Source organism: Carassius auratus, chromosome 42, assembly GCF_003368295.1.
Source record: "Carassius auratus strain Wakin chromosome 42, ASM336829v1, whole genome shotgun sequence".
In the NCBI taxonomy this organism is placed as follows: domain Eukaryota; kingdom Metazoa; phylum Chordata; class Actinopteri; order Cypriniformes; family Cyprinidae; genus Carassius; species Carassius auratus.
Genome location: NC_039284.1, coordinates 6,011,968 through 6,033,541, shown reverse-complemented (window position 1 = coordinate 6,033,541; position 21,574 = coordinate 6,011,968). Strand labels below are relative to the sequence as shown.

The following is a 21,574-nucleotide window of genomic DNA, read 5'->3' as shown; positions in this document are numbered from 1 at the left end:
ATTTCTGTGAAAGACCGTGACCCAGGGTGGCACACATTGAATTGTGGGTTTCTGAAGCAGACGGCCCACCATTGCTAACACATCACAGGACACATTTCCAGCTGTTTTGAGCTAGCTGTGTTGTAAACATCTGACGAAAAATCCAGTAAAGCTCTCCTTCCTGTCAGATGGGAAATGTTTCGATCTGTGGTATGAGGGTGATGTCATTGTTTGGGGAAACTTCAAGAAAACTGGCCTCTCTGAAGATGCTTTAATACACAGTATGCCACAATTCATGAAGGTAATACCTGCCAATACTGTCATACTGCAACATATTGCTGGAGTGATACACAGCAGGCGTTTCACTTTAGAGCTGTTGATTTATATCAGCTGTGTCTAGACCTGTGCCTAAACTGCTCTAACTCGGTTTGTACCCAGAAAACACAGAGTGTTCCTCTAACGTTAGTTTTGGGTTGCTGTTTGGTTAATTTTTGAGAACCAAAGAATAACATTCCAGGAAGTTTTAGGTTTTAACCTTTTGCAAGCATAAAATATTACTCCCAGAATGTCACGGTGTGGTTATTTTTTATTTTTTTCATTTTAAATAACCTAGAAAATAACCTTAAAAAACCACACAAAAATAGAGAATGTTCCCTAATGGTTATTTAGGTAATTATTTTTCAACCATAAAATGGAATTCCCAGAAAGTTGCAAGGTGGTTATTTTTTAAAAACATAAAAATAACTTACACAGAACGTTCCCTAATGGTTATTTTTAGGGCTATTATCTTGCAATCATAAAATTCCCAGAATGGTGGGAAAAAAACTATGATTTAAGGCAACGTTAAAAAAGGAAATCTTAATGAATAACTTGAATAGCTCGATACACAGACAAAACTGAGCAGACCTAATTTGACTGAACGCAACCTTAACTGGAGATCAAGAGATGTTTTCTCCAACGCTTTGAGAACTCAGATCACAAGAGTAATCCCAAGACAAGCTTTCATTTTTAATTGGAGAAAAAAACTATTACACAAAAGCATTTTGTGATCAAAGCACACAAGCAGGCTCTGTCGGGCGCATTATTCCAGTGAATGTTCAGTCCTCTTGCTGTGGTTAAGTGCAACATGAAGATCATGACATAACCAAATGATTACCGGAAAACAGTAACAATTCCAGTGCATTCAATTCTATCTGCGATCAATTAACCTTGACTACCTTATTGTTCGCATCTTGTTATAGCATGTTTTATTAAAGCAGTCACATTCAGATGGACTTAAGTAAAAATAAAAAAACGTAAAAATAAATTCCAAGATCAGGGAAAGGCTTTACGTAAACTTTAATAAGGGATTAAACATACAGAAGCAGCAGCACTTGAGATACAGACTCTGCATAAGTTCTCAAAATAACAAAGGCCTGATACAGAAAAAACAAACAAAAAACAAATGCACATTCATAAAGAATGTAGTCGAATTTACTACAAATGGGAAACATAATACTACAGTTTCAACACACTGAGAAACTGGGGTTTGATGAAAATATTCACATCACAAACAATATAAAAGCTTAAGTTTTCCTTAAGTTTCCATGCATTATGAAACTAAACTAAATTGGCATCAGAAATATTAGCTGCAGCTACTTGGTCACCAAGCACCAATCACATACACCCCTGTTCCCATCTGTCCCTGTGGACTTCAATCTGGAAGACCTCGATTAGCTGGTTGAGGTTTACCTAATTAGAGCTGGAGTTAAACTCTGCAGGACAGTGGACCTTGAGAGTAGGCTCTGTCCTCCCCTAACAAAAATAAGAGCTTGGCCATATTACCTTACATACATCCTGCAGACCTCCTCTTAAAATGTTAAAACATAGGAATGTTAACATATGGCCAAAAAGTCAATCTGGGTTAGGGAATATTTTTCTGATTTATGATGATGTGCTCCTCTAAGGCGAGGTTCATCTCTCTGTCAGCAGGCATTTCAAACATCCTGGCTCCTCGTCATTAAACACAGCTCCCTCAATAGACTTCTATTGTTTTATCTGCTACTAGAATACACATTACACAAACATCTTTCTGTACATGCAGTAGTGTGGAAGTAGGGATCTTGTTTTTGTTTGTTTTTTTTAGGAGCCACAATACAGCGTTTAAATGATTATACAAACAAAGACCCTTTAATCAATTAAATAAATACCTTTAAATTAATCATAGCGAAAATAAGAAATGATTGTATTAACCAGTTCAAATGTTCCTGTTGGAGACAGCTGGGATTGGGGTAGAGGACCATCAAGTGGACCCATAAGAAGAGCCCAGGGGACTGTCAGTGGTGCAGTTGGAGCTCAAGGCAATGGCTGTAGTATGTGCCGTCACTTTCTGCAGAAAGATCCAAGCTGGCACATGTCCTCCGTGATCAGACAAAGAGTGGGGCATATGTGAAAGTGTGTGAGGTACTGGTAGTGGCTGTTATTATAGTGAAGTTGGGCTTCCCAAGGACTGAAAAATCAAGGCAGAGCCTCTGTGTTGGGCTCCTTGTCATAGATGTAGCTGCCAACACCCCCAGTGTTTACACCTACAAATCCAAGAGAGACTGGGTTATTAACTAATTAAACAAGTTATTTAACATATCAGGTTTTCAGCACGCATTATTAAATTATGATATAAAGAAACAGGAGAATATATAAAAGATGTATAATTTAATGGATCAATAATTCATTCTAAATAAAGAACTACAGCACTAATTTGAAAAGGTCATATAATTTTCAGAAAATTAAGCAATGGCTCCCCCTTGAGTTGAAACTCTCACAGTACCTTTTGGGCCGAAGAGGACTGCATAACATGGTTTATGGCAGTAGGGCTGACCATTGTGCTACAACACATAAAAACACATTTTAGGGTAAATTCATGTACTTTCATTGTAATATTTTTGTTAATACCTTTAGTTTTTTAAGACCTGCACATCAACACATAACATTATATATATATATATATAGAGAGAGAGAGAGAGAGAGAGAGAGAGAGAGAGAGAGAGAGATACACACACACTGGCTACTTTATTAGGTACACCTTGCTAGTACCAGGTTGGACCCCCTTTTGCCTTCAGAACTGCCTTAATTATTTGTGGCAGATTCAACAAGGTGTTGGAAACATTCCTCAGAGATTTTGGTCCATATTGACATGATTGCATCACACAGTTGCTGCAGATTTGTCGGCTACACATCCATGATGTGAATCTCCCGTTCCACCTCATCCCAAAGCTGCTCTATCAGACTGAGATCTGGTGACTGTGGAGGACATTTGAGTAAAGTGAACTCATCGTCATGTTCAAGAAACCAGCCTGAGATGATTTGAGCTTTGTGACATATAGTGCAAATAATCCTGCTGGAAGTAGCCATCAGAAGATGGTTACACTGTAGTCATAAAGGAACGGACATGGTCAGGAATAGTTCTCAGGTAGGCTGTGGTGTTTAAACAATGCTCAAATGGTACTAAGGGGCTCAAAGTGTGCCAAGAAAATGTCCCCCACGCCACTACACCACCACCAGCAGCCTGAACTATTGAGACAAGGCAGGATGGATCCATGCTTTCATGTTTTCATCTGAATGTCGCAGCAGAAATTGAGACTTATCGGCCAGGCAATGTTTTTCCAATCTTCTGTTGTCCAAATTTGGATGAGCCTGTGTGAATTGTAGCCTCTGTTTCCTGTTCTTTGCTGACAGGAGCGACACCCGGAGTGGTCTGCTGCTGCTGTAGCCCATCTGCTTCAGGGTTCAATGTGTTGTGCGTTCAGAGATGGTATTCTGCATTCCTTGGTTGTAACGAGTGGTTATTTGAGTTACTGTTGACTTTCTATCGTCTCTAACCAGTCTGCCCAGTCTCCTCTGACATCAACAAGGCATTTTCGTCCACACAACTGCTGCCCACTAGATGGTTTCTCTTTTTCGGACCATTCTCTGTAAACCCTAGAGATGGTTGTGCATGAAAATCCCAGTAGATCAGAAATGTTTTAAATACTCAGACCAGCCCATCTGGCACCAACAACCATTCCACGTTTAGAGTCACTTAAATCCTCTTTCTTCCTCATTTTGATGCTCGGTTTGAACCTCAGCAAGTCATCTTCAACACATCTAGATGCCTTAATGCATTGAGTTGCTGTCATGTGCTGATTAGCAATTTGTGTTACCAAGCAATTTAACAGGTGTACGTAATACAGTGGCCGGTGAGTGTATGTATATATAGGCTACTACAATAATATTAAATGTTAAAAAGTGGTAATATTCTTTTGGTTTAATTTAAAGGTGCAGTGTGTAAATTCTAGCGGCACCTAGTGGTTAGGTTGTGAACCAGTCCCCCTGCTCACCCCTCCCTTTAGAGAATCTACGGTGGTCGACACAAGTCAAGATGTCATCGGTAAAGACAGCAGAGAGATATGAGATTTCTTTACAAAGGTATATTAAGGAATTAGATTTACTTAATTATAAAAAATAATCAATGTTATTGTACTTGTTATTCATTGTGTCCGTGCTTTATTTGTAAGAACAACAAAGTGACGAAACGCGCTTTGTAGAGCAGTTTGTCCATTTAGGGCTACTGTAGAAACATGGTGGCGACTTCCATGTAAGGGGACCCGCGGTGTATGTAGATATAGTGTTATATTGATCAATCTAAGGTAATAAAAACATAACGGTTCATTAAGTAAGGCCCACATCTAAAACATAGTTATGTATATTATATTGCATTTCTGTAAATAGATAGTTGTAAATATTACATTTTGCATCTTTAATTTAATTATCACAAGTCATATTGAGATTTCAATTTATTTTGATTAATACAGCCATATTCAAAAAAGGAAATATATAAAAATAAAAACCCTGTGAACTGTAATTTAAGACTTAATTTCCAGGAAATTGATTTATAACCTATTAATGCTTTTTAATTATCCACAGATGCACCGCAGGTTATTCAAGAAATTCAAAATATTACATTCTTTTACATGAAAAGAATCAATAAAAAAATAGTCATGGCATCTTAATCTTCCTCTTACCTCTGCGTGGCTGCCTGCTGCCAGGGTCTTACTACATCTCTCACAACGCAGGCATGGACGATGCCAGTCCTTCCCCAGTGATGTCACCTTCTCAGCTGCCATAAGTAAGCAACAGGACATCTCATTATGCTTGTACTAAAGCATTTCCCATCATTAAAATCCAAGCCACGGTATGAAATGTTAGGATAGAGACAGGCATACCAAAATAGACCTTCTTGTTGCATCTGGGACACAAGTTGGCTTCCCCAGAGAAGGTTGTGATGCTTCCAGCTGAAGTGAAAGATGCATGCACTTCACAATCCAAATAAACACTGCAGTTTGTCATACGTCTTATTTCAAAACATTAGGACACAATGATTTGTAGCTAAAGGAAGATGCACACAAACTACAACCTTTATGTTGTGGCCTTAGGCTGAAACACAACGGTTCAGCACTAGCTGTTGTCGACAGTAATACACACTCAGTCTGTTTGAGATCAGAATAAGTCAGTTGCTGTTGATCTCTGCTGCTGTCTGTACCTTTAGATGGCGGCCTTGAAAAAGCTTGGACCCGTTTCTCCTGAGGTTTTGGTGCAGAGTCCATGTTGGATGCAGGTGGGGAGGAGTTGACAGGAGCCTCATACACATATGAGCCTGCACCCCCAATGTTCACGCCTACAAATTAAACAAGGTTTCATGAAAATATCCCACTATCATACAACATTCACAATAAGAAATGTTTTAAATTACATTTGTTCATTCATTAAAATCATTTCCGTATCATGAACAAGCAATACATTTACCATATTTATTAAATCTAATTTAATGTTGATCTCTGCTGACACTAATATATTTTACCATGTAAACCTGCAGCATTATTGTACCATATACATTTACAAATTAACAATAGCATATAAATGAACAATAACCTACATCAATAACACTGAACCTTACTGTAAAGTGTTGCCAGTGATTTCTTCCTTAAAACAAGAATGTTCATAATGCTCAGAAGAGGGCACTCTTTAATTGTTCAACAACTAATATATATATATATATATATATATATATATATATATATATATATATATATATATATATATATATATATATATATATATATATATATATATATATATATATATATATATATATATATATATACACACACACACACACTCTTCATGCACTAAATGTACAAAAGTGCAAAATCTCTGTCAAATCAATCATTTCATAACACAACATATTGTACATATATACAGTAAATGGCCAGAGATTACAAGTTAGTTCCATGTCACTGTTGTTGTCACATGATTTCAACTAGAAATGCTAAGTGTGTTATCTCATCTCACCTTTTGGCCCAAAGAGGGCAGCATAGCATGGCTTGTGGCAATACGGTTTCCCATCATGCTGTGAGGATGTAAAAAAAGAAGAAAAAAACATGGTCATTCCAGGCTTATATTTCATCATTTAAAGACTCTACGAGTCAATGAGTCTGCACTTGTTGGTCTAAGTTTGCAATTTAATTTGCTGCTTGTAGACCATCCTAAACGTATAAACGACACAGACGGTTATCTTGGCGTCCCCTCCCTGATAATACTCACAGCAGTAATAAGGATATGTTCTATGTTGATAGAAAATGACTTCTCATCTATGTTGATAGAAGATGACACCAAGAGTGTTCTATGTGTGTCTGTGTGCCTTGAGTTTATCTGTGCGTGTACATGGAAGGACTTGGAAGACGGAACATATTTCAGTGGCAGTTGTTCCCAGAGCCCTTTGGTCAGGGCCATGGTGGGAAAAGGTTGCCATGGGAACCGTCAGACGGCAGCTGTGTGACCGTTACAGCTGCGCAGGACAGGATGAAGGAACGGAAGCGGCTGAGAACTGTGGCCTCATGCCATTACAAAAGAATGCTAGGGGGAAAAAAATTGTTTAATGAGCCCCACATTCCAACAAAGACTAGCAGACTCCTTCCTGCCTCAATTCCAATGACCGGAAAACTTGATGATGATGATGCAAGGAGTCAGTACTTCTAAAAAAAGGCCAAAAAAGCCACAGTAGTTAGTAAGTTAGTTAAAGTGTTAGCTCAACTAGACCACTACGGAGGAATGAGGAACGTTGGAGGACCAACACTCCTAAGTTAAGCTTTCCTGTAGCTCAAACAGTGGAGCATGGTGCAAGCAACTTTTGGTCAACTTTACAGTTTTTTTTTTATAGTTAAGGTCCTACAGGGGAATCTGAAATGTATGGTCAAGGAAATCTTGCTTTGTTATGAAGTTTCTCAAAGATTAAATGCCATGCAAAATGTACCTAATCCAATGACTAGTTCTTCTGTGGAACTGGTAACTAAAGTGTTGACAGTTCAGTCACCCAATAGAAATAGAAACCTTTAATCCCTGCAGATGCCATTACTTCAATGTTTCAATGACTGGAGGTCGTCAGATCACTATATTGTTAGTTAGTTTGCTGGGAGGCATTCTTGACTGCAGTATCCAATAGTATTAGGCAGCAGATCACTCAAGCTTTACTATCTGTTCTTTCACTGGTAATGACCACATAAAGTCGCTCTGCATTGGCAAGTGGTGATCAATGGTTTCGGGATTCATGTCACTTCAGCTCACCCACTTCGAAGTACTTTTTTGTGGGACATCGCTGTCAGTTGCACACCCGTTGTCTGTGGGAAATTGCCAATCAAAATCAGATCTTGTTTTATTTCTTTTGAGAAATCTCTTGGCATATTGTGTGCAATATACATCAGTGAAAAGTCTGTGGGTGTGATGTCTATGCCAGATACAAAGTTTAGTCCATCAGCTCCCATTTCAGTTCTCAACGGTCATATAGAGCAGCATTCAAGCCCACACTTTTCCCAGAGCCTCTCACATTCTGGTAACTGAATCCAAACTCTCTTCATTCTGCATCTTTTTAACATGGCTATTCCCATAAACCCTCTCACTTTACCCTGTCAGAATCCTCAGAGGACACTAAGGGATTATCATCTTATCCACAGGGCGAGCTCTTGTTCAGTCAATGGTCTTGAAGAAAAACTTGCTGCACCCTTCTTCACTTTAGCCCATCCTCATTCCTGTACTGTGTAACACCCAACAGAAATCTCCCCATAGATTTAGGCTTATGTGAGCAGTGAAGATGCTAATATACTTACACACAGATTACAGAGAGAACTCCTATTTGTGACTCTCTTCCTGGAGTAAATGCAAGTCAGGTGTTTCCTTCTCTTACTCTTATTTGGAATACAGGCTCAAGGCAACATGATGACTGATGATAATGATTCCTCTGGCTATAAAACATCACTGCTCTGTCCTTTGCCCTCTACTGCCATTACGATCTAGACACAGTCGTGAGTAGTCACTGTGTTATATAATAGGATGCTGGAAAGGACATGGAGAATTTCATTTGGCTTGCCTTGCAGTCATGCACATAGGGACACTCTGGATGTACAAAGCTGGCCAGCAAATTTTAACAAACCACCGAAGACACAAGTATCATGAGACACGATTACACACAGCTATCCAAAAGAGATAAGGTGGGGAAATACTTGTTGTAACATGCTGTAGGTTTTGATATGTTCAGTTGGCTTCTGTATTTTCATATACAGGTGCTGGTCATATAATTAGAATATCATAAAAAAGTTGATTTATTTCACTAATTCCATTCAAAAAGTTAAACTTTTATATTATATTCATTCTTTACATACACACTGATATATTGCAAATGTTTATGTATTTACATTTTGATGTTTATAACTGACAACTAAAGAAAATTCCTAATTCAGTATCTCAGAAAATCTGAATATTGTGAAAAGGTTCAATATTGAAGACACCTGGTGCCACACTCTAATCAGCTAATTACCTCAAAACACCTGGAAAGCCTTTAAATGGTCTCTCAGTCTAGTTCTGTAGACTACACAATCATGGGGAAGATTGCTGACTTGACAGTTGTCCAAAAGACGATCATTGACACCTTGCACAAGGAGGGCAAGACACAAAAGGTCAGTGCAAAAGAGGCTGGCTGTTCACAGAGCTCTGTGTCCAAGCACATTAATAGAGAGGCGAAGGGAAGGAAAAGATGTGGTAGATAAAAAAAAAAGTGTACAAGCAATAGGAATAACCGCACCCTGGAGAGGATTGTGAAACAAAACATTAAAAAATGTGGGGGAGATTCACAAAGAGTGGACTGCAGCTGGAGTCAGTGCTTCAGGAACAACTACGCACAGACGTATACAAGACATGGGTTTCAGCTTCGCATTCCTGGTGTCAATCCACTCTTGAAAAACAGACAGCGTCAGAAGTGTCTCGCTTCAAAAAGGACTGGACTGCTGCTGAGTGGTCCACAGTTATGTTCTCTGATGAAAGTAAATTTTGCATTTCCTTTGAAAATCAGGGTCCCAGAGTCTGGAGGAAGAGAGGAGAGTCACACAATACACGTTGCTTGAGGTCCAGTGTAAAGTTTCCGAAGTCAGTGTCAGTGATGGTTTGGGGTGCCATGTCTTCTGCTGGTGTTGGTCCACTGTGTTTTCTGAGGTCCAAGGTCAACACAGCCGTATACCAGGAAGTTTTAGAGCACTTTATGCTTCCCGCTGCTGACCAACTTTATGGAGATGCAGATTTCATTTTCCGACAGGACTTGGCACCTGCGCACAGTGCCAAAGCTTCCAGTACCTGGTTTAAGGACCATGGTATGTATCCCAGTTCCTAATTGGCCAGCAAACTCGCCTGACCTTAACCCCATAGAAAATCTATGGGGTATTGTGAAGAGGAAGATGCGATATGCAGAAGAGCTGAAGGCCACTATCAGAGCAACCCAGGCTCTCATAACACCTGAGCAGTGCCACAGACTGATCGACTCCATGCCACACAGCATTGCTGCAGTAATTCAGGTAAAAGGAGCCCCAACTAAGTATTGAGTGCTGTACATGCTCATACTTTTCATTTTTATACTTTTTAGTTGGCCAAGATTTCTAAAAGATTTCCAAGATTTCCTTTCTTTGTATTGGTCTTAAGTTATATTCTAATTTTCTGAGATACTGAATTTGGGATTTTCCTTAGTTGTCAGTTATCATCATCAAAATTAAAAGACATTTGAAATATATCAGTCTGTGTGTAATGAATGAATATAATATACAAGTTTCACTTTTTGAATGGAATTAATGAAATAAATCAACTTTTTGATTTTGATATTCTAATTACAGTATATGACCAGCACCTGTATCATATTTACCCCTTAAATTGTGTTTATGTCATGCTAGCTCCCAACACTGCCGTCCAACACACATAATGTCACGTAACAGGTTCTGGACTCTTTAAATAGACCACTGATCCTGTGATGGAAACGGACAGCGCCATAAAGTCAATACTGATCTGTCAGAGTTTAAGTTTCCCCAGATAGACTGCAGAGAGGTAGTGTGTGATCTCTGATTTACTCACCTCAGCATGGCCACCCGCTGTGAGGGTCTTACTGCAGCGCTCACACTTCAGACAGAACTTGTGCCAATCCTTCCCCAGTGATGACACTTTCTCAGCTGGGAGATAAGAGAGAGAATAAAAATAAAAATTATAACATAATGCCGCGTTTCCACTGAAATTACCCGGAAAAATTTTACCAGGAACTTTTTGCTCCAGGAACAATTTTCCGCCCAGGCCCGTTTCTTTCTGCATTTCCACCGCAGTCTAAAGTACCGGGAAGATTAGGCAAATAGTCTGATGACGTAGGGATGCGCGCGTTTCTCAATACCAAGTACACAAATTTTTAACTTGCATCCTAGGTAGTTCAGACTTTCCGTATTTCCGTATTCGGGAGTGTGATGTCCGCGACGACGCAATTCTGCAAACAGCAGCTTACTTGATAACATCAGTCAGCTCGCCTTGACTACTGCAATTTTCCTCACTGTATATTTACAATGAAACAAAATACGATATCAAATACCACTGCCTCCATTCATTTTCATTTAAACATAATAAAAGCCGCAGAAATGTACTTCATTCAGGGAAATGTGTATATATACAGGCATTACAATGAAACAAAATATATCAATTGCCTCTTTTTTATTTTAACATAGAGATAAATTGAATACAGACCAAAGATTACCTGTTAGATTTACCCAAAACAAATTATTTTATGTTTAACCACTAAAGAGACATCAGAGCCAGTGGCACATATCAGAAGGTCTAACCGAGGTCGGTTAGATGATCACTGATCCCCCGCTGATCGCGTGGAGCTCATGTCTCCGAAATCGGCAAAACACATTTTTAAATAGGCACTGTCTTTATGAATAAACAACAGATTTGAGTTTTAAACAACTACATTCTTGTCTGAAATACTTTTAAATTTACATTTCATGACACAATAACAGTAATATTTTTTTAATTATCCGAAAAAGTGGTAGTTGTAATCACAATGCTGCATGAACTCAACCAATCAGCATGTTTATCACCCAAGTCCTGCCCCTGAAAGTTTCGGAAATTTGAAAAAGTACCACCTCGCCAGCAGGGACTTTCTGAGGGGCATTTCTTTTACCTGTAACTTTATTTAGTTCCTGGTTCCTGCGGTGGAAACACACCGAGTACCAGGCCAAAGTCCCTAGTTCCTGGGTAAAGTTCCTGCGGTGGAAACACTGTTTATGAGTGAGGCATTGCTATTGAATATTTCACCTCACAATTTGAGGTTTAATAATTAGGTTTGTTCAAATCTTTAACTTAATTTATTAACAATATCAACGATGCTTGCCTTAAAATATATAAGAAATTCATATGTAATGCCATAATGTTTATGCAACCTCATATAGATTTTATATTCAAATGGTATACAGTATTTAGCATGATTTGTTTTGGTATTTAGATTTAGATTTATGATAGGCTATGGCTGCATCTGAACATGCATCTTAAATACTGTATATTATGCAAAAACTGTATGTGAAAAGAGTAGTATTTCCTAATTCACAGTGTTCATAAAACAGCAGGCAGTACATGAATGACCTACTACTTCCAATGAGATTATAAAGTTAGCATCAAAAGGACAATTTACTACCTCATGAAGGCCCAGGAGAAGATTTGTGAATGGCAATGAATCAAGGAAACCGTTGCTGGTAGGTCACATAACAATGACAACATATGACAGAGTCTGGATTATGTCCATACTATACACATTCATACTATATACAGTACAGAGTATGCAATTTTAGACACAGTCAATGTCGTATTGTGATAATAATGTGCTGCTGCACATAGTGGACCTGCCCATAACCACACCCCAGAATATTTTATCCACTATATGTGGGTAGGAGCTTTTTATAACTATAGTGTATAAGAATTTAGATGTTACTTTTATGCTGTGAGTTTCCCTTCCACTCATATATTGATGGCTGCAGCCCCTGATAAGTTATGAATGTGCCATGGAAACTTCCTGTCTGAGAATCCTAAAGAAGAAGATCCTAAAAGAACTGAAGTATGACGTGCTTTTACTCTGGAGGTTAAAGCAAAGAGCTGCTCCTTGTTGTGAAGGCAGCAGTGAGTGAGAGTATCCACACAGCATTATTAATGGTGGATTTGCATTATTTTCAGATTTAGGCTAGCTTCATGTTTCGTGGATGTGTACTGGTTCTAGGCATTTTCATTTTGATAATCAATGTGAGATTATATTACATAAACAGTGAAAAGCATTGGCCTCATTGTGAGTGGTCACAGTGGTCCATTCAATAGCTGAGATGTGTTGACATGAAACACAAGGAAATGCAGTGGCGGGGGCTAATTAGAACCGGACAGCTAAGTGACGACACACAGTACAGAGACCCATTTCTCCATTTCCCCTCCTGTCCCGTTTCTTCAGGAGGGTCCTAGGAGACTTCCCCAGACCTAATATTACTCTTTCCAATTATATATCTCACTCTCAAGACAATAGATAAGTCTGGGCTGCTGGGAAAGCTCTCTCACTATGGAGGAAACACCTTAACTTATCAAAACAGGGCACAATCAGCAAAAGAGAACTGTTTCCTCCTGCTATCCCCTGCTTCCTAGCTTTCCCACCTAGAGAAGTATTGTTTTTTTTGGTCAGTTTTGCAGCCCTCTTAGTCCGTTTCTCAGGAGGTGTAGGTCAGTACAAGATCTGTAAAAAGTATGATAATCTCTGGGACAAATGTTGAAAAAGTTGGTATAACTTAATCTCAACATTTACTGAAGAAAACTAGTGATATCTATCTGTGCAATACTTGACACCACACTGCAAGTGCACTGTTAGTGGTTGCCAGGAAATTGCAGGGCAGTGTAGTTTGACGCATTGCTAAGTGGTTACTACTAGGGCTGCCCAATATATCTAATGATATGATCATGCGCATATAGTCAGGAAATCTGGTTCCGAGATTATCGCTAAATCGCCATCATCTGCTTTCAAATGTAGCAGCACTTAATAGACAAAGCCGTAGATCACTGACAAGCTACGTGATATCGCGTTCATTATCGAAGGCAATTCATCTGCGATAATGAATGCAATATCAAATAGCTTGTCAGTGATCTACCCGATTTACTGACTAGATGCGCATGATCATATCGCCCAGCCCTAGTTACTACGATCTACATGATTGCTTACTGGAGTCAAAAAGTGTCCACCCTCAGGTTCTGGTCTCTAGAAGTTTTACACAAGTATAACATGTACAATAATTTTTTTTTCTCATACTATAAATGTAACCCTATTACTAAACACAAGCCTCATATACAAATGAATTCTAAGCTCACACTGGAGAGAGGGAGAGATCCAGACAGCATAAATCACTGGTATTCCAGCAGGAAGCTAATCCAAGATAAGTGAGATTTCACAGTCAATGGTCCAACTGGGTATAAAGAGAGAGAGCGTCTCCGCAGGGAAGATGGCAATGCCAGCGAGTACTATACAACGGTAAGTGTGTCTACGTGGTGGCTGACGTAGTGCAGATGAACAGAGTTGCCATTAAAAGGGCTTCTGTTGTTGTACAAGTGGTTGCTGGGGGGCCTGTTCAGTTATTGGTGTAGCTTTGCGTGGGCGGAGGGAATCGCTAATCGCTCATCAAGCTGAATAGACCCCTGGACGACCTCCAGTTATGCCCTAACACACATTCTTTTACTACGGCTAAAGGAAATCAGTGTCTTCGGTGGTATACTTACAAGCAGATTTGACCGCAGTCAAAATTGCAAGCCTGGTTTCTGCTTTCCAATTGAAATGGTGCGTCTATAGCAGTATCCTAAAAGCACCGTCATCTCGTATGTCCCTAAGGGAATCCATTCGACCAGAGAGGTAAGAGACGGGAGACAAGAGAGGGCTAAATTAGAGAGTCAGGTTACCTTGGATGCGAGGCATAGAGGCATGAAAGCTATAATGGACGGTTGTGTAAGACTATATGAGAGGCTCCAGTACCTCCCAGTGTCCGGCTCTAATGAGCACACGCAGAGGTTACAGTGCAACATGTACACCTGATCGCTCATGAGCACCTTAGTGCTTTGTTTTGAGATACAGAGGTAATCTCTTTAGTCCCGCTGGTCTGTAGAAGTAACATCTCCTGTTAGCCATTAGATCTTGTGTTTTCCCTCAGTTTAACCCACAATTAAATCAAACGAAAACACCAGGTCAACTGATCCGTGAACAACACAGAGGTCTGTTTAATGTGTTTTGGCTGGCATGCAAAGGGAGGGTAAACGAAACCCTCAGCACCTTCACATGAATGAGCTTGTGCCATCTCAGCAGGACAGACACAGATGCAGGTTTGGATGTGGGCTAATGAGACTACACTGTGCAGTCAGCTCTCATTTCGAAAGCAAATCAGTCACAACAACAACAACTCTCTCTACCCAACAAGAGTCATATGAGATTTAATGAAGTCCGCATTACCAAGATTTATCAATCTAATATCATGTAAATAAGTCTCTCTGTAAACGTCATCCCCAATATCCTGGGGTTGTTCCAGAATTAAAGAGGCGCTCAAAGAGTCTTACTTTGCCATGAGAGATGCATCAACATCAATTTCAGTTTAATCACTCTTATTACGTTTGTCTAGGCACAACAGATGCATTTATCTCTCTGAAACATAGGGATACTGTGTTTGTAATTGTTCAAGTGTTTTTCTTTAGACGGCGTGGCTTATTATTTTTGAAACCACTTGTATAATTGACTCTTCCCTTTTTTGTAACCAAGGGCTCATCCCAAGAACATCCCAATGGCATGTACTGTATGTAATTGGCTATGTTATGCCACTATTATAGGGGCAGTTGTAATCTAATGGTTAGAGTTGGACTTGTAACTTGAAGGTTGCGAGTTCAATTCTCAGTACCTGCAAGAAATTGAGGAAAAAGAGGTTGTGCAAGATAAGATTGTGTAGACCTTTTTGCATATATATATATATATATATATATATATATATATATATATATATATATATATATATATATATATATATATATATATATATGACTTCAGGGGAAGTCGTGGCCTAATGGTTAGAGGGTTGAGGGTTAGAGGGTTGGCCTCCCAATCGAAGGGTTGTGGGTTCTAGTCTCGGGCCGGACGGAATTGTGGGTGGGGGGAGTGCATGTACAGTTCTCTCTCCACCTTCAATACCATGACTGAGGTGCCCTTGAGCAAGGCATCGAACCCCCAACTGCTCCCCGGGCGCCGCAGCATAAATGGCTGCCCACTGCTCTGTGTGTGTGCATTTCGGATGGGTTAAATGCAGAGCACAAATTCTGAGTATGGGTCACCATACTTGGCTGAATGTCACTTCACTTTTTTTATTTTTTTATATATATAAGACCAGGAATGTGTATTTAGAAAGTAAATGTCATTTTTCATAAAAAAGTATATCGAATAATTACTTTAGCACTAAAGAGAAAAAGAGCTTGATAAGGAAGGTCTGTTATATGCTGACCCTGCCTGAGATGTAATCACCAATAAACAGCGCTGGGCCTCAACAACATTTACACAGCTGAACACCCTATGGGCTCCACAGCAGAAATTCACTCTGAAATCTACTTCATGCAAGTTCCTAACAGAACTGGATTCCTGCAGGCCTTAGCCAAACATGTACGATCACACACAGAGATAAAACAAGGTCAAATGTAGCTCGAATGCACAAATTCATTGCATGTCCTTCCTGGCTCCAATAAGCGTAGAGAAGATTGCTGTGGTTAGTTCCCATGATCCTCAGCTTTTTTAGCTATAAGCAGTACAGATGATCTGCATTCAAATTATGTTCTGGAGCTTTGTTAATGACCCTGCACTCTTCTATGATGGCAAACAATGCCTTTCCTTCAAACCCTGCCCACAGCCTTCAACTCCTGAGTGGCAGTTCCTTCTCCAAACAAATCTCAAATAGGCATCTGATTGCATGCTTGGTTTTCCAATTTGCAGTGGCTTGTGAATTTCCTCACAGTAGTGCAGAAAAGCTGGGTGTGGTTTGGGCCATTGCTGCACAGATGTCTGTTCCTTCAGTCTAGTGCAGTTTCCTCTTGATATAAATTAAGCAACCTCATGATTCTCAATCGGCTTGAACTGAATGAGAGCTACATGTGCCTGTGTGCTACTGTAGTGCCCATGGCTGTCAGTACAAATCAATGCTGCCTCGTGGAGCTCGAGCTCATTCAGATTCCCTGCAGCCAATATGCAACTGTACTCGTCATCACATTTCGGGGGTAGGGTGAATATCATGAATTCTGTTATGAACAGGTTGGATCACGTTGTATTCCAAAATCAAAATTAAGAAATAAGACATTTCTGCTGTAAGATTTTTTGCATTGTAACACTTTCATGACAATTAAACATATTTCCTCTTCCAATTCTCATAGTAATGCAACAAAATATTAATGAACATAATATTAAATGTAAAATATAAATATATAATTTATGTAATTTCAGTGGTTTAATTGTAATCATTTATACCAATTAAAAAAATAAATGACTCTTTGATATATATCTAATTTTTACTGTAATATGTTTAAAAAAATTGAGAATCAGCATTGGAAATAATGTGAATGCTGATAAGAAAGCATCTGGCTGTATTAATAATGAGAAAATACAATACAGAATGCAATGCAATTCTTAAAAAAAATATATATATATATTATATATATATATATATATATATATATATATATATATATATATATAATATATATGCAACAAAATATAACGCGACCGGTTTTGTGACAGAGCAAAGTAAATCTGCTGCGAACAGAGAGATTCGCACTCGTGCATTATTTTAATGTGCTTTCGCGTTATATTTATGCGCTCTCACTGCTGACCGCATACACATACTGTATACACACTGCAAACACCTGAGGTACCGCTACAATTAATGAGCTCTATGAACAATGCATGGCAAAAAAGAAAAAAAAGTCCCTGTATACAGGATTTTTTATTTATTTATTTTTTTTTGCCACAAGTCTATAAATTTTTTTACATCTTCACTATAGTGATAATTTTGACTTATGTCAGTTCTAGAGATGTTACAACTTTTTGATAAAGCTCTGATTGGTTTTCTTTTGGAAATATGTTTCAAATTAATCCTGAATGCATTTATGACTGTAAAAGCACAATTGCAAAATTGATAAAAAAAAATCGCGATAGTTTTTTTTTTTTTTGTCCATATCGCACAGCCCTAGTTTATTCAATAAATATAGTTTAAAATCTAGGCTTCTGAGTACTAAGTTATTAACCCAACAATAGCGGGGTCAGGTAATTTTTTTGAAGTGGGCAGCGCAAACATATGTGTTTGGTTGTGTGGGCCGCGAGTTGAAAAAGGTTGGGAACCACTGTTGTAGACAAATGATGCATGGTCCGCAGGCCTTCGGGTAGGTCAAATTAGAATAATGTCAGTTTAAAGACTAGTCCCATAAAACACAAAGTAATTACACGATGGCTTAGGTCTTGTCTTCTTTCTTGCTAACCTTGCAACAAGGGCAAAAAAAAGAGTTCATGCCTGACAGACAAGGCAAACGGCCTCCAATCCTGACTCCCAGAATTACGCAATGCCCCTAAACAGTAAGCAAAAATGGAAAAAGGGGCATTATGTAACAGATTCTACACAAAGACAGCTTGTGAGGCAGCCATGTGGAAAACACAGGGTTTAATGGGTACAAGTAGTAAAAGTAAATGTGATATAAATGTTGAGAGATGGGGACAGAAAGAGAAAAAAGTGAGGGGTGGTATAGACAACTCCCAAATAACCAACTATCTGTCTGCCTGTATCTGAAGCCAAAGGATGACATAATGGACATGCCCTCTCACATTTGGATGTGACTGGCATCTAAGAAAGAAAGCAATCCTAACTTCTATTCAAGAATGAATGCAGGCCTTCAAGAGAGAACCATGAAAAAGAGAAAAGAAGAAGAAAAGTGAAAGAAGCAGATTCCTTGTTTTGCCAGATTCTCTCTCATCAATGAGATTTGATACGATGTAAGTGAGCCCTTGTCTGCCATTAATAGGGACAGGTTTTGGATGACATAAATGTTCAAAATTTGTTGTAGCATTTACTTACAATGCTTCCTTTAATTTTAGACATGCATGAATTGCTTACAAAGGTTGTGTTCAAATGTAAAAGTGGACATAATGTAGAAAATATTTTTCAGAGTATTGACTCAAAGAGACTCAAATTTGGATATCCCGCCCATTTTGAATAGATGGGAAAAACGGGGAAAGTACTGATTCCATGTGAATGTGAGAAATTAAGCTTTTATGCTTCTTCTTGTGTAAGAAAACCACAAGATCTGCTAACAGCTGTTCAATAAATGAACAAAAGTCTCAACCAAAAGTTGGGAAAGTTTCCACTCGATACAGTGGCTTACCACTTAGGTTTGAAACAGGATATAGTCAGAAAGGAATTTACAGGAACACATGCACGACTCCCACAACTCAGTTTGGAAATACAATCTGAAGCTAGGTTTGCAACCAAACTATTATATATATATATAATATATATAATATATATATATATATATATATATATATATATATATATATACAATTTTATATTAATATAAACTTGGAAAGGTAATTTATATTAATAGAAAAATTAGAAAAAAAAGATTACAAAATTAATAATATTAATCATGATTATTTATATTATTTAACAAAGCTTTTTTGCAGATTTTTGCTCATTGTATGTCCAGACCGTGGATCTGGATGCAACATTCAGAGTCAACCTCAAATATTCCACTTGGTGACATTTCCATATTCAGAGGAAACACACTTTGAGGACCAAAAGGGAAGAACCGCACCCCTGCTCTTCCAGAGCTTTTATGGAATGTGTCTTGGCTTCAACGTGAGTCTATAAAAGCACAGTCACCCACATCCATCTCAAACAACTCTCTCATGACGTAAACCGAGGTCTTGGGTGAAACCCTGAATTCTCCTTTCTTCTGCGCTATGGCATCATCGACCAATAAGACTGGCTGTGACGTCAGCAACATGTGCAGTTCCTCCCTTGTGCCCAATAAAATCAACAACAACAACAACAAAAAAAAAAACAGCTATCATGTCTTATTACACTTATTTAAGCCTATGAATTTGCATACATAAGTGTTGTCCAGTGTGAAATCTGGAACCTGAAGCAAAACCAGCTGAAGAACAATCAGAGAACTTTCTAACCACTCACACAGCCATGAAAAGACCTGCAGTTGCTTTTTATATAACAGCACCTCGCACACACCATCGATTTAAAACCAACCAACAGCTTTATTGGTCGTGTGTTATGGCTGTTCGGTTGACACAGTTTAATACAACATGAATGTACTGAATAATCATCTCAGTTTCCACCACAAAGGCTCTTATGCACTGATGAATAACTTTATGAATATGTGAGCAGGGATGATAAGGTCAAGTGGCAGAGAGGCTATTCAACTGTTGAATGGATTGAGAGGTATATATTGAGCAGACATCAATGCTGCTGGCCTGAAAGTAGAAATAAATGAAAAGAAGAGGTCCTTCGTTCAGTATCTTTCAGTTGCCCAAACATCCATAGAGCCACATGCAGTATTGAGAAAACATCCACGTCTGTAAAAGCAATAACAATAACTTTCAAGCTTTTATTTTAGTGTTTATAAAAGTAGCCAAAAGAGAAAAATTGACCCCTCAACTGGTCATATATATATGTATATATTAAAATAACAACAGACAGGACTTAGACAAAACCGTTTGGTATTAATGTTCACAAAAATGGGCAATAAAATTATCTGAATATAAGCTGGCGCTCAGACATCTAAAAGTAAAAAGCTAACATTCAAAGTTTATATTTGCATATTTATTTCTATTTATGGTACTTTAAACAAATACAGTATACAAAATAGGTTGAAAAATTCAAATTGAGATTTTTTTTCCCCGTTTCTTAAATGATTAGAGGCTAAATTTGATATGCAACATTGCATCAGTGTATATAGAGTTTAGAGCCATGATTTATCAGACTTTGCCACATTTTACACAAAACATAATTAAATCTATATAACTTTTATAGTAAAGAATTTATAAATAAAATGTATACAATAATATACAATTTGAAATGTTTAAAATATGAAACAGCATTTATAAAATGTATAAATAAATAAAATATATTAACATAGTTTTATACAATGAACTGATATCAGTTCAATATATTGTGGAATAAATAATTAAGAAGATCAAGACCTAAGTGGAACAGGCCAAAAATGAGCAGTTTGGGGGAATTAAAAATTTGATTTGTTTAAAACTAGCCTAGTTACTTTTCATACTTAATTTACATAATTTATAAAACATGTCTAATAAAGTTAGATTTTTTTTTCTCTCAACGACAAAAAAAAAAAAAAAAAAAAAAACAATGTAGGCCTATACCTCTAAGCTTGGCAAAAGTCACAGGAAGCAGGTTTGATGGAATATGCCGCATTTTTTCGTCATCAAGTTCAAGAAATTATTTTGGGGAGTTTTGAGAGAGGTGAGTGCACATAAAGTATTTTCTGATTACTGAAGGCGGTGAAGTGAGTGATTTATGCGCAGATAAACTGATTTTACGATCTAAAATCAGCAAACTCTCAGTTGTTTAAATGAGTTTTTATCAACACTTGTACAAACATACCATTGCTTTATGAATCGTGTAAGTCAGTCATCATATCAAAAACATAACGGTTAGTATATTTTAAATAGAGGTTCTGAATAAACCCGAAACGTAAGAAAAACTTACCAAAATAAACAGTCTTTTCGCATTTAGGGCACTTTGAAGCCATGGTCTCTCAAACCGGATTCTCTCAATCAGCGTCAGGTTTGTCTTCCAGGCGCGCGAGTCGACCAATGGCCGAGAGCTGAGCGCATCCTACTGAAAGCGCCTCGCTGGATTTGCATAGCCCCGCCCACATTCACAGGTCTGCTAGAGGGATTCGCTCTTCGCTTCTCTCATTGGTCAGGCTAGCGCTCAGTCACCAAGTGGGCGGGGTCGTCTGGCTGCCACTGGCTCTTCCTTTTTACATCCTTCAGCGGGAATGTGAAAGGCGTCCAACAAAGGTTCCTTTCACGTCTCATGAATAGAGATTCTTCAGCACTTGCCAGACCCTTACTAGTGGAAATAAGAGGGAGAAAATATATTGGCAC

At 38.4% G+C, this 21,574-nt stretch overlaps 1 protein-coding gene across 1 annotated transcript; it reads right to left on the bottom strand.

The window, feature by feature from the left end:
* Positions 1–1,300: 1,300 nt before the first annotated feature.
* On the bottom strand, positions 1,301–21,295 carry LOC113060485 (cysteine-rich protein 2-like). Its single transcript, XM_026229424.1, has 8 exons — positions 21,171–21,295; positions 10,435–10,529; positions 6,343–6,400; positions 5,534–5,668; positions 5,217–5,285; positions 5,016–5,110; positions 2,783–2,840; positions 1,301–2,543 (listed from the first exon to the last, which is right to left on the bottom strand). Exons 1-8 carry the CDS (start codon positions 21,211–21,213, stop codon positions 2,476–2,478), a joined length of 621 nt encoding a protein of 206 aa, XP_026085209.1. The 5' UTR covers positions 21,214–21,295; the 3' UTR covers positions 1,301–2,475.
* Positions 21,296–21,574: the final 279 nt, after the last annotated feature.

Bases quoted from the DNA above. Each gene is read 5' to 3' on its own strand.
- LOC113060485 (XM_026229424.1), bottom strand. From the start codon at position 21,213: ATGGCTTCAAAGTGCCCTAAATGCGAAAAGACTGTTTATTTTG. The intron at 5,111-5,216 runs GTATGCCTGTCT...TACTTATGGCAG, and splicing joins CAACAAGAAGGTCTATTTTG to CTGAGAAGGTGACATCACTG. The intron at 2,841-5,015 runs GTAAGAGGAAGA...TATGTGTTGTAG, and splicing joins CAGCAGGCAGCCACGCAGAG to CACAATGGTCAGCCCTACTG.